The sequence below is a fragment of the Chrysemys picta genome, chromosome 3 (assembly GCF_011386835.1).
Source record: "Chrysemys picta bellii isolate R12L10 chromosome 3, ASM1138683v2, whole genome shotgun sequence".
Classification (NCBI taxonomy): domain Eukaryota; kingdom Metazoa; phylum Chordata; order Testudines; family Emydidae; genus Chrysemys; species Chrysemys picta.
In genome coordinates this window covers 206,793,921-206,807,481 of record NC_088793.1, presented here as the reverse complement: position 1 = coordinate 206,807,481, position 13,561 = coordinate 206,793,921, and the positions used below count along the sequence as shown (strand labels likewise).

The 13,561-nt window shown below is 55.5% G+C and overlaps 1 protein-coding gene across 2 annotated transcripts in view; it reads right to left on the bottom strand.

Moving 5' to 3' along the window:
- Positions 1 to 13,561, bottom strand: part of PEX6 (peroxisomal biogenesis factor 6) — a 28,285-nt gene that overhangs the window by 2,672 nt on the left and 12,052 nt on the right. Inside the window, exons 10-16 of one of the 2 annotated variants that reach the window (XM_065589919.1) lie at positions 13,091 to 13,223; positions 10,449 to 10,654; positions 10,278 to 10,339; positions 6,201 to 6,309; positions 2,935 to 3,051; positions 1,868 to 1,945; positions 580 to 719 (exon numbers count right to left, since the gene is read on the bottom strand). In XM_065589919.1, the coding sequence (XP_065445991.1) occupies positions 580 to 719; positions 1,868 to 1,945; positions 2,935 to 3,051; positions 6,201 to 6,309; positions 10,278 to 10,339; positions 10,449 to 10,654; positions 13,091 to 13,223 (845 nt within the window). Of the gene's footprint in view, positions 1 to 579; positions 720 to 1,867; positions 1,946 to 2,934; positions 3,052 to 6,200; positions 6,310 to 9,656; positions 9,984 to 10,277; positions 10,340 to 10,448; positions 10,655 to 13,090; positions 13,224 to 13,561 lie in introns of those variants that run through there. The other variant, XM_065589920.1, reaches the window with a different exon arrangement.

Genomic DNA, 13,561 nt, shown 5'->3' with positions numbered 1-13,561 from the left:
AATTCCGTACAGAGACATACCCATGCCCATCCCGCAGGCTGACCCCTGCAGACGGACCCCACTGTGCGGAGCCTCAGAGAGCCCCGTGACGGAGCTAGGATTTGGACAGTAGGGTTCCTAGCTCCCAGGCCACTGCTTTAACTAATGGACAATGCTGCCTCTCCATTGCTTCCATCTGCCTGTGTGTGCAAGTCTCCCAGTTTGTGAATGTCCCCAAAATGCCCAGATCACTGGTGAACAAGACCCGACCTAGCCCGGATCCCCATGGTAACCCCCCAGAGGAGCCTTCTCCCGACTTGGCTTGGCCACTTGGCGTTCCCCTTTGTCCCAACCCCCAACCGAGTCAAGTCCAAGCCCAGTGTGAACCGATGAGGGAAGATTTCACAAGACACTGTATCAAATGCTTCACTAAAACCCAAAAAACAGTTCGCTGCCCTTAAACCCTATCCGGGGAAGCCCCCGTGTCTGCCTGGAGTGATTTGTTCTGCATCACTCCCCTCCCAATGGCTGGGGGTCCAGCTAGTCCCTAGAGATTTTAACCTCCGCCCAGCCCACAAGAGGAAGGGGCTGGGCTCCTACCTTCCTCAATCCAATCCACCTTCCGTTTGACAGCACACAGCATGGCGTCTGCGCAGAGCGCGTACAGATCTGCTCCCGTCAGCTGTGCAGGGCACTGATCCAGGACACTGTTGAGACGCACTGAAGGGTCCAGTGTGAACCTGCCAGGCGGGGAAACGCCCAGCAGTTAGAGCCACAGACAGCCGGAGACTGAATCCAGCCAGAGGGCTGTGGGCAGGAGGACTCGGATCCCCAGGTCAGCTCCTCCCTGTGCAGCCCCCCCTGGGCTCTGCACTAGGTTCTCCATAATCACAGGCTCCACCACTTGATTAACCGGCTTGTTCATTTCCCTCCTACAAGAACACGGCTGGCCTGCGTCACAAGTGGAGTCTCACTCCCGCAGGGCAGAGTCAAAGGCAATTCAGACCTGTCAATCAGGGAAGACCAGGCGTCTGCAGGTCTGGCTCCTGGCTGCAGACTCCTCCCAGAGGAGAATTTCCATAACTATCTACATCAAAGTGGTCTCAATATCAAAAATTCCTGTGCAAACCCCACACCCCAGAGGTTCGGTCTCCCCTAACAGGAAGGGCTCTGGCAGACGGGGCCGGCAACATGGCCGGACAGGAGATCAGACGACACAGATTTCAGCAATGCACATGTTCGTTTCTCCAACCAGTAAATGCCTGGCCTGAGCAGAAAGAAACAGCAGTGATTGTCCGCAAGCCAGATGGGGAAACTAAACCAGCGGGGTAAAACCCTGCCAGATCACAACGGGACCTCTGGCACCACAACCTCCATAGTGCAGGGCAATGGGGAATCGGTCGCTCAGGCCAGCTCCTCAGCTAGTGTCAAGCGACACTGACTTCAACAAAGCAGCGCATAACTCCCCTGCTGAGGATCTGGCCCCTGGTGTGCAGACGCAGCCCTGTTACAGCTCTCCGCGTCTCTTTGGCAGAGGCCAGGCCTCTTGCAGTCCAGGAGGGGGCTGTGGGTGTGAAGGGCGAGCCCGGAGCGGAAGAGGTGGTGTGAGCTCATCTAGGCCTGGATGGAGCCCAGTACAGCTCTGCTCCTGCCCCCAGCCGCAGGGCTTTCCTGCACAGGTCCCTCCTTCTCTCCTGTATGCTCCAGCTCCAAGCTAGGGGGCAGCCCACAGAGCTCTGGGCACCATGACTGGCACCTCTGAACTGCCTTCAACTCTGCCAGCCATCCCCCACCCCCCCACCGCGCTTAGCCACCCAGCTGCGTTGCGCATGCACAGCTAGGTATAGAAGTGGCTTGGTTGGTGCTAGGCAGCTGGGCAAACACTCACTTCCTGGTGATGGCGCTCAGCACTCGCAGCTGAGACTCACGGTCCTCATTCATGCCGACATAGACCAGCTTGTCAAACCTGGCGGTGGAGGGAAAGAGCCAGTCAAGAAAAACCTGCTTCAACAGTCAAGCCACGTGTTCCCAGCGTCAGCCCAACCCCCCCTGGCACCCCTGTTACCAGGCTCCACTCGCACGCTGAGCCCGGGGACTGGGGGAACAGAGGTGGCCTCACGTCAACCGATTCTCAACCTGTCCCACCCCAGTGGGAATCAGAGGAGCATGAGGGCTGCTCTAGTTTATGCTCTGGTTGCAATGGCCCCCACAGGCTGATGGCCAGCCCGGGTAGCCAGAATCCACATGTTTCAGCCCCGCCTCGCCCCTCCTCCAGCTTGTGCCCTGTGAGAGGCACTGAGCGGGAGGCCAGCACAGACCCTTTGCAGGAGCTCTGCGGAGCCCCGTACACCAGGGCTAATGCCCAGGGCTGTTTCTGCTCCCAGTGCGCTGCCAGACTGGAATAAAGAGGCTGGAGGGCCCCATGGTCTCCACTGTGGTAGCCTTCAAAGGCCACGATCAGCACCAGGCTGTGTCGTGCTGGGTCCTGCACACAAACATAGGCAGAGATGGGCCCAGCCCAGAACAGCCTGCAATGTAAAAGGGACGAGCGAATGTACCATACCACAGGGGGGAAAGGGGCTAAGGTGGGCACAGTGATAAGGTAACATGGTGACGCAGGCTGCACTGGGCACAACCTGATCCCTTTGAAGCCCCCTCCCCCGACAGCCACTGGCCCCGTGGGCCCAGAGGCCGAGGCATCGCCCTGGGAACGGCTCTCCTGAGAGCCACTCGCCCCGTGGGCCCAGAGGCCGAGGCATCGCCCAGGGAACGGCTCCCCCGACAGCCACTCGCCCCGTGGGCCCAGAGGCCACGGCATCGCCCAGGGAACGGCTCCCCCAGCAGCCACTCGCCCAGTGGGCCCAGAGGCCGAGGCACTGCCCGAGGAGCATCTCCCCACATATGGAAAGGAAAGTAGCCATGTGTGCAAGCAAGCCCAGGGCAGCGAGCAGGTACCTGCCAGGCCGGAGCAGTGCTGGGTCCAGGAGGTCAGGTCTGTTGGTGGCGCCGATCACAAATACGTCTCTGGTGGAATGAAGTCCATCAAGCTCTGCTAGCAGCTGGGAGACAACTCTGCCCAGGGCAAGAGAGGAACGACAAAGGGACGGACACTCTGGAGTTACTGCTAAACCCACCTCAAGCTGTGAACAAACCCACTCCCCAGACAATTAGCTGTATTGTTATCACCGGAGCACCCACAAGCCCCAGCTCAGACGAGCCCCATTGTACCGGGCACGGTGGAGACACACCGTAAGGGACAGTCATTGCCCCAAGAAGCTTATAAGCTAAACAGACAAGACCAAGAGCTAGAGTGAGTGTGTGGAGCATCTTGGCTCACCCAGCAGGTCACTAGCAGAGCTGGTCACAGGACCCAAGTCTTTTGACTTCCCGTCCAGTCCCCAAGACCATGCCACCCACAGCATGCCTGCACACCCACCCCTGAAAAGCACCCCCCACACACACACACACACCTTGAGACCCATAGGCCTCTCTAACAGGGCACCACATGGCCACAGGCCAGGAACCCTGCCCTGGGGCAAGAACCCAAATGGCCTTGTGGTTAAGGCAAGTTCCCAGCTCTGCCAGACTCTGTGTGATCTCAGGCAAGCCCCTTAATCTCGCTGAGCCTCCGTTCCCAATGCTGCCCTGCCCTCTGGCACGTGGGGAGGATACACGCGCCGATGCTCCGGTGACAGGGACCATATATAGACAGACAGACACACACATCTGTGGATCATGTTCCCTACAGAGACTTTTGCTAATCACAGCTCAGACCTGGAAAAAAGCGAATGTTGTGCCAACATTTAAAAAGGGGAAACACGATGACCTGGGTAATTATAGTCCTGTCAGTCTGACATCGATCCTGGCCAAGACAGTGGAGCGGCTGATACGGGATTCAATTAATAAAGAATTAAAGCAGGGTAAGATAATTCATGCCAATCAACATGGCTTTATGGAAAATAGATCCTGTCAAACTAACTTGAAATCTGTTTTTAATGAGATTATAAGTTTGATAACGATAATAATGTAGATGTAATATACTTAGACTTCTGTAAGAGGTTTCACTTGGTACCATAGGACATTTTGATTAACAAGCTAGAATGATATAAAATTACCATGGCACACATTAAATGGATTAAAAACTGGCTAACTGATAGGTCTCACAATGCAATTGTAAATGGGGAATCATTATCGAATGGGTGTGCTTCCAGTGGGGTCCTGCAGGGATCTGTTCTTGGCCCTAGGCTATTTAACATTTTTATCAATGACCTGGAAGAAAACAAAATCATCCTGATAAAGTTTGCAGACATAGAAATTGGGGGAGTGGTAAATAATAAGAGGACAGATCACTGATACAAAGCGATCTGGATCACTCGGTAAACTGGGAGCAAGCGAACAATATAAATTTTAAATTGGCTAAAGGTAAACGTGTACATCTGGGAACAAAAAAGGCAGGCCACACTTACAGGATGGGAAACTCTATCCTGGGAAGCAGTGACTGGAAAAGATTTGGGGGGTGTGGTGGATAATCAGCTGAACACATTGTGACACGGTGACCAAAAGAGCTAATGTGATCCCTGTATGTATAAACAGGGGAAACTCAAGTAGGAGCAGAGAGGTTATTTTACCTCTGCATTGGGCATTGGTGTGACTGCTACTGGAATCCTCTATCCAGGTCTGCTGTCCAAAATTCAAGAAAGATGTTGGTAAATTGGAGAGAGGTCAGAGAAGAGACACAAGAATGATTAAAGGATTAGAAAACCTGCCTTGTAGCGATAGACGCCAGGAGCTCAATCTATTTAGTTTAACAAAGGGAAAGTTAAAGGGTGAATTGATCACCGTCTATAAGTATCTGTCGAACAAATATGTAATAATGGGCTCTTCAACCTAGGAGACAAAGGTAGAACATGATCCAGTGGCTGGAAGTTGAAGCTGGACAAATCCAGACTGGAAATAAGGCATACATTTAACAGAGTAACAGTGAGAGTAATTAACCATTGGAACAACTTACCCAGGGCCGTGGTAGATTCTCCATCACTGACAATTTTTAAACCAAGACTGGATGTGTTTCTAAAAGCTCTGCACCAGGAATTACTCTGGGGCGGGTCTCTGGCCTGGGCTATACAAGAGGTCAGACTAGCCGATCACAATTCACCCTTCTGGCCTTGGAAGCTAGGAACCTGCCCCTCAGTGTACTCTTGCGTAACGAGCTCACCTGCAAGGCACTGCTGGCAGTCCGACCTGTGTGCAGACTCTGCACCCCACCGAGGCTCAGGTGGGCGGTGAGTGGCAGACACTGCAGCGTAGGCCTCTGGATACCCTGCTGTGTCTATTCTAGCCAACAGACTCTATTCCTAGGCCCACAAATGCAAGAAGCTACCCTCAAGCCTGTAGATGCCTTGTCAGGCTCAGCCGAGCACAGCCACAACACCTTCATGACGCTTCAGGTTACACCTCCCTGTGCTCAGCTGAGCCTTGCACACATTCACCATGGGAGGCACGTGCTTCCCAAAAATCCCACCTACAGGCCTCTGGGCTGTAGGAACTTGCAGTCAGGCCTGTGCTTGCCCTGCTGTGAGATTCTGCTGACAAGTGAAAGGTGTGCGGTGCTTCACACAGCACTCCCTGCCCTGAGGCGCTTCCTAGCCGACAGAGGGAAAGGAACAAGACATGGGTTATGAGCTCAGCAATGAGGGCTCTTCGTGGGCAAGGCTTGTGTCTTCATACACGTTCGCACAGCAGCCTGAATGCTGATCCTCACTGAGGCCTCTCCAGTCCTAGCCAAGGGCAAGTAAATAACTAGAGGTGAGGAGGAAATGGCAGAACGGTTTGGAGGGGGACAGAGAAGTCCGTGGAAGACAGGAAGCTATTCCAGGCTGTAAGGGCTTGGAGCTGGCTCTGTCATTTTAATAAGTGTTTGCCCCACGCCCAGCACCAGGAGGGCCTGATCTAAGCCAGAGGCTTACTTAGGACTTACTACAGCCTTAGGACTTACTACAATCAGTAACAGACAATGACAACGCCCCACGTGTGGGGCAGTGCGAAAGCAGGTGTCAAGCCCACTGCGGCGAAGGAGAGGACTGGGAGGAGCAGGGAGGCAAAGAGCGAGAGGCTCCCCCCAAGCTGCGTGTGCCCGGCCATCTCACACGTGCCCGGCGTGTATCAAATCACCCAGAATCCTAGTGTAGCTGCCAAAACAGAAGGGTGCAGCAAGCACTCACCTGTCCATAACTCCGCCTGAGTCTCCGCTCCGTCCCCGGTTGGGTGCCAAGGAATCCAGTTCATCAAAGAAGATAATGCAGGGGGCAGCTGCCCGGGCTCTGGCAAACACTGGGAGGAAAGACACACGCAGAGCATGGGCACCCGAGAAAGGCTACACAGAGAGAACTGGCACAGCGGGGAGCCCCCATCCAGCAAGGAGCCCAGAGTGGGAGGAAAAGAGAGTTACCTTTTCCATAACTGGTGTTCTTCGAGATGTGTTGCTCACGTCCATTCAAGGGGGCACCGGAGCCGGTCCCCTAGGGATACTGCTGAGGGAGAAACTTCCGGCACTGGTGCATGTGGCGAGCGCACACACGTAAGCTGGATGGACATGAGCAATCAGTCGAAGAAGAACCATTACACCAGAAAATGGCTGGATCCTGCTTTGCAGACACACACTCCTCAGCCCAGAGCTCTGCCAGCTCTCCTGGGATGGGACCGAACACGCCCAAAGCTGTCTGGGCAGGGGGCTGCTTGGCAGACAGGAACAGGGCATCGACTCCAGGCACTGGGGTGCACGCGGCAAGTCAGAAAGCACAAAGAGAGGAGGGCGGCTATGCAGGCGGCACCCTGGGACTGCTACCCACCATTACTGTTATTTATTAGGTGTATTACGGTAGCGTCTAGCAGCCCATCATGGACCAGGGCTACACTGCGCTAGGTGCTGTACAAACACAGGACAAAGAGACAGCCCCTGCCCCAAGGCGCTTACAGTCCAAGTATAAGACAGAAGACAAGAGACAGAGACAGACACGGGCGTGCAAGGAAACAATGAGGCACGATTGTGTAAACAGACCACACAGACACGGCGGGGGGGAGGGGAGCGGTAGCACCCACAGGCAGAGAGACCAATGGGATGGCAGCAGACGGCACGTTAGCACCATGATTTTTTGTTCTTTTCTCTTTTTTTGGTGCGTTTAGTTAGCAGGGGATCAGCTAAACAGAAAGAAACGGGAGGGGGCGAGGGCCGGGGAGGAGGAGCAGTGTGGTGTGACGCCAGGCCCCAGCCCTCCAGCACAGGATGGAGACAGTCAGAGAAATCTCAGCCCTTTTGCCTGGACCGTCCAGAGGCCCCTGCTTTGTCTGCTCCTGTCCCCACTGGCTGGAGTCACTAGCTGGCTCCTGGGGGGAAAGGAGGCACCATCTATCTGCTAATGGCCCCACAGTGGGGGGGTCTCTACACCAAAAAGGCTCCTTTCACCACTCCCTCGGCCATCCCCGTTTGTCCGTTTCATCCATCTGTTGGGTCTTATCATAGAGCCAGTCTGAGCTCTGCAGCAGCAACTGGCCTCCCGTGACATGTCTGGACACACCCGGACACTGGGGCCCTGAGCCTTGTCTGCGGCCCCTGGGGACTGCCACAACACAAACCGCAGCGATAACGGAGAGGGGCCTGGGAAGAGCATGGAGCACAGCTGGGTGTGCTTACAGAGGTGTGACAATCAGGGTCCAGACACCCCACGGGGAGAACAGCAGGTCTGAACCCCCCAGAATGAGCAAGTGAAGCAACCGTTCGTATACGACGTGACTGTGTATAAAATATGGCAAGTCAGGTCTTTTTTGAAACCTTGTAATGTTCATAACTTGCTGGTCATTATGAGCTATGGAGGCAGATGGTGGTTATGAATCTATGTCTTTAAGTGTATAAAAACTGTGCTCAACACCTGTACTACAATTTCAAATACGCCTCACAGCCGGGAGGGGTGCTGTCCGAGAAACTCTGGATCCCCTCTATGATGGGGGTACACCTGGGAACTGTTCAGGAAATACCTTATCTTAGAAAAGGGAATTGAGCGAAACTTGCAGTGGCCTTTTTATGTTTATTTTCAGTGTGTTGTGCGTGTTTTTGCTTTCCCTATTTCACCTTCGAATCAGTGGCTTTCCCATTAAATCAACCTTGTTTATTTTTAGCCCACGCAGGTCTCTGGTGCGCAAACAGCATGGAATGTGCGTGCCAAAGTGAGCTGATAACTGGGGGCAGGTTTCACTCCTTCAGGGGTGACAAACCAGAGGGGGAAAGTCCGAGTGTCTGGTAGTTAAGAACTTGGGGGAGAGGGACTTCGGGAGACGGGACCAGAAGGGTTGTTGGGGACACCCTGCCAGGAATAACGAGGCTGGTGGGATCTCAGGTGAGACCTTTGTGCTTGTGGGCTGGCTCCTGGTGCCCCCACCATCACAGGGCAGGCGGCGACAGGACCCCTCCTTGGTCGGGGTGAGCCCCAAACATGCAGGAGAGCTCTGCAAGGGATGCTGTGATAATTGGGCCTACAAATTTACCCTATTGTGAGCTCAACTTGAAGTGAGTAAAAATTCAGAGAGTCTGATAACCTATAACAGTCAATATTGATGGGAAAAGGTGCCAAAAGGAGACAGACAGAACACGAAGTCCTACTGATATAATTCAAGGACTGTGTTCAGATCAAGCCAGGTAAACAAGAGAAGTGTGGGACCAGCAATCGATTGGTGTGTTGGAAGTCTCTCGACACAAGCCAAAATTGGTGTGTTGGAAGTGAGACCCGATAAGTGGACAAAATGATGTGGGGGGGCTACTCCCTTTGGGAGGCCTTGAAAAGAGACTTGCGGGTGAAAATTAGCAGAGGCGAAGCAAACTCAACAAGTGCTGATGGAAAAAAAGCAGCACCTGTCTGCCAGCAGCTGCTCCAGAGAGCTTCACCATCATGATTGCCATCCCAGCCTGTCTCCTGGGACTCCAGAATCCAGCAAGACGCCATGGTGCCTCCTTCATCCTAATCCTGAGAGATGTCCTGATCGGACCAGGCTAGAGAGAGGGCGCCAGATGACATCACCATCTCCACCGGCTCTGACTAGATCTCAAACACCACCTGGGATGTGAGACTGTCAACTCCCCTCCCTCCCCAGTGTGGTCTTTTCCTTCCCCACCTTATTCCTTCTCTTTCCGATCTCTCTCCTTTGCCTTCTGCCTAAGGAGCGTCTGGCTTAGTTGGCCAAGACTGCATATTCTGCAACACTTCAGCAAGCCCGTGAACAGAAAGAGGCAGCTAAAAGCAATGCCCTAAACAGCGCAACGCTGATCAGACCAGGTGCTGGGCCTGAGCTTTTCCAGCATCGAGGTTGCAAGGAAGAGTTCGCACCAGAGACAGAAGCTGCATTTTCTATATTTGCTGCTCTTTTCCCTCCCCTCTTGGGTGTGTGTCTTGTTTTTCCTTTTCGGAAACGGGATCAGACTTTAACCATTACAGCACCAGTGCATCTCAGCAAACTGGTTCTGTTTTCCCCAAGGAGGACAGTGAGACGGCCAAACAAGGGAGACAGTCTCTCTCCAGCCAAAGGGAAAGGGAACAAGGGACGTCATTAAAACAAGAGCCTGACTTAATATGTGACATTTCAAATGCTTGAACGTTTTCCCGTCTTTTGTGTCTCTTTACTAGATGGTCATAAGGCTGTCTGATGGTGTGTTTGCCATGGCTCTAAGCAGGCAGAGGTCTCTTTATGCCAAAGCCCTGACCTTGTTTAGTGCGGTTTAACGCTGGACAGTTTCAGGGTCACGTCAGCACCTTTGACTGGGTCCATTTAGTCCATGTGAATTAATACAGCAGGGACATCAGGCAGCTGGAAGCAGGAGCAGGCACGGAGCCAATGGAGGCACTCAAGGAAGAGATGTGATGACTGCAGTGGCAGATTCGAGGAGAGGCAAGGCGCAGGGAGGCCCAGACAAGAGCCATTATGGACATCAAGGCTAGAGATGGCCAAGGTATGGAGAGCTGGGACAATGGAGAGAGAGCAGACAGGAAGAGAGGGAGAAGTGGGGTGTCACACAGAGGATTTATTAAACCTGATGCAGGTGGGACGAGGGATGCTGAGCCAGTTGGCCCAGGACACAGGGCAGATTGGTCCGCTGTCCCCAGCAGCCTCGCTGTGGGCAGAAGTTTGTTGGACAAGCAATAGGGCCAAATTCTATCCCCTTCCTCCTACACCAAGGAGGCGAAGCAGGCTCCCAGAGCGCACAGCCGCCCTGCCAGCCACGTTCACAGCCACGAGCCGAGCCCGCCACTCACCTTCACGCACATTCCCTTCACTCTGCCCCACGTACATGTTAATGAGCTCCGGCCCTTTCACACTGCAAGGGAGAGAGCAGGGACCCAGTTATACCGGCCCTGGGCAAAGGAGCCCCGGCCACACAGCACAGGACCAGCACCCCACCCCGGGGAAGGCCAACCCCTCCTCACCTGAGGAAAGTCATGGTGCACTCAGTGGCCACAGCTTTGGCAAGCAAGGTCTTTCCTGTCCCAGGAGGCCCGTAGAGCAGAAGGCCAGAGCGGCGCAGCCCCACGGACAGCAGCTCCGGGTGCTCCAGAGGCAGCTGGATGGTGTCCAGGATGTCCTTCTTCGCCTCCTGGAGCCCACCGATATCCTGCCAGGTGACCGCGGGGATCTGCAGCGAGACAGACAGCCCAGTCACCCGCTTCGTCCCCAGACCAGAGCCAGCTTGCTCCAGACCCCAGCTCCAGGTCTCTGGCTGGCAGCTGTGCGAATAGGGCATACTGACACCCCCACGCCATGTGCTCCCTGCCTGGTGTGCATGGTGTACATCCCTGATCTGATTGCACCCCCTTCTCTCACCCCCTCACTGCCCCCAAACTCCAGCCCATCACCTTGGACTCCTCCACAGCTCTCAGCCCCCTCCTGCACTGCCTCAAAGGTCACACCACCCTCCACTCCATGCCCTCCTTCACACGGAGCGTCTCTCCCTGCTGCTCTACCCTGTCCTCGAAAACCCAGCCTCCCCCACCAGCCCCATGGCCAAACCCTGGCCTGTGCTCACTCTGCTCCCTGGACCAGGTCACCCATTCTTCAGACCCTTTCACTGGCTTCTCTTGCCTTCCACATTGGATTCATGCCCCTGACCCTGCCTCGCCCCTCGACTCCCTCTTTCATTCCACCCAGACTCCCTCCTCCCAGAGCTGTGCCCTGCCCCCGCTTCCCAGGTGGCCACTTCCACCTGGAACTCCTGCCCTCTCCCTGCTCAAATCCCAGCTGAAAAGGAGGAGATGACGGCTGTGTACGAGCTGCTGCTTGAGACGCCCGCTTCCCGGGGCGCTGGGTGTCTGAATGGCAAAGCTCCCAGAGCCAGGGGCCGTTCTGTGCAGTGCCAAGCACGCTGCCTGCTTTCCAGACACACAGCTGGAACAGTAACTGGAGGGAGAGACCTTTGCTGATGGGACCAAAACATTGCAGGTGCTCAGAGAGCCATCCGCATGACAAACACAGCGATAGTGGGTCACGGACTATTCCCATCATTGTCTGCAGTGTCCTTGTAGCTGCGTTGGTCCCAGGACATTAGAGAGACAAGGTGGGGGAAGGAATCTCTTCTACTGGACCAACCTCTGTCAGTGTCAGCTTTGCTCTTGTTCTGGTCTGGGAAACTAACTCAGTGTCACTGCTAAATTCAAGGTGGATCCGATTGTTTAGAATAAGCGGTTAACACAAATTTCAAGAGACCATTCAAGGTGAAGTGGCCTGTTAACACTCCTCCAGTCATTGGCCAGAAGTAGTGGGTTACAGATCCTTGTAATAATCTGCAAGTCAGGGGTGGGCAAACTTTTTGGCCTGAGGGCCGCATCAGGTTTCTGAAATTGTATGGAGGGACTGTTAGGGGAGGCTGTGCCTCCCCAAACAGCCACGCATGGCCCGTCCCCAGCCCCTGCCCCCATCCAACCCCCCCCAGGACTCCTGCCCCATCCAACCCCCCCTGTTCCCTGACGGCCCCCCCGGGACCCCTGCCCCATACACCCCCCCCTACTCTATCCCCTGACCGCCCCCCCAGACCTTCTGCCCCTAACTGCCCCCCGTCACCCCATCCAACCCCCCCTTCCTTACGGCTCCCCCCCGGGACCCCTGCCCCTATCCAGCCCCCCTGCCCTCTGTCCCCTGACCACCCCCGGAACTTCCACCCCTGACTGCCCCCCACCGCCCATCCAACCCCTCCTCTCCTTCCTGATTCTCCCCCTCCCCCCGGGACCCCTGCCCCCATTCCCCACCCTCTGACTGCCCCGATCCCTATCCACACCCCCGCCCTCTGACCACCACTCCAAACTCCCCTGCCCTCTATCCAACCCTCCCTGCCCCCTTACCGTGCTGCCAGGAGCACCGGTGGATGGCGGCGCTACTGCCGTGCTGCCCGTCTGGAGCCAGCCACGCACCGCGCAGCACAGAGCACCGGGTCAGGCCCAGGCTCTGCAGCTGTGCTGCCCCAGGAGCTCGCTGCCCGGCTGCCCAGAGCATTGCACGAGGCTGTGGGGGAGGAGGAACAGCAGGGGAGGGGCCGGGGGCTCTCCCCCTCGGGCCAGGAGGTCAGGGGCTGGGCTGGAGGGGCCCGTGGGCCAGATGTGGCCCGCGGGCCATAGTTTGCCCACCTCTACCATAAGTCCAGTGTCTCTGCTCAGTCCATGGTTTTTAGTGTCTAAGCTCTCAGGCCCCTCTTCGGAGGTGTTGTGCAGGTTTCCTTCGAGGATGAGGACTGAGAGGTCGGGTATAGAGAGATCCCTCTGTGAAAAGTGTTCACCCACCGGGGATAGGGTGTTTTTGTCATTTTCCTGCGTGAGTTCATTCGAGAGCAGACACTCCGGGCAGTCATGGAGTGGAAATCCCAGCCTGGCACCCAGCCTGCTGGTCTCTGAGTGGGGAGTGCAGTGCGGGAGAGACCCCCGCATGGCTGTTGCTAATCAGGGCTCCGCGAGTGACCATCAGGCGCCTATCTACTGCAGCGTGGCTTTATGTCCCGAGGGATGGGGTGAGGGCCATTCAAACTGACCTGGCAAGCTGCAGATACCAGAGCCTTGTATCTTTCCCCCCGCTCAGTGGTTCATACCTTTGGGGCTCCAACTGCCTGCGAATGAGTCTCATGCAGTTGATCCAATGCAACGTTCAAATCCTCTGCAAGAACAGGGAACCCAGCAGCACAAAAATCTCTCTCCTCGTCCTCACTCAGCCCCCCTGGGAAACTGGCCACAGAGAAGGGGAAAAGTCTACGTCTGTCCTCTTCACACGCTCAATTCACCACAAACAGCACCTCTCTCCCTGCCGTCCCCACGACCCCTGCCCCTTCCTGCTAGTCCCTGCACGGTCCCCACTGCCCCAGACCTGGCACTGTCTCAGCCTCGCTCCTGCTAGTCACTGCATCTCCCTCACTGCGCTGTCTCAACCATGGCCACAATCACTGCACCAGCACTGTCACTGCACCTCCCTCGCTGCACTTTGTCCCCCCCCGCCACATAGTCTTTGCCATGTCTCGATCACAGCCACATTCACTACATGTGCTCCCACCTCCCATAGGAAAGAG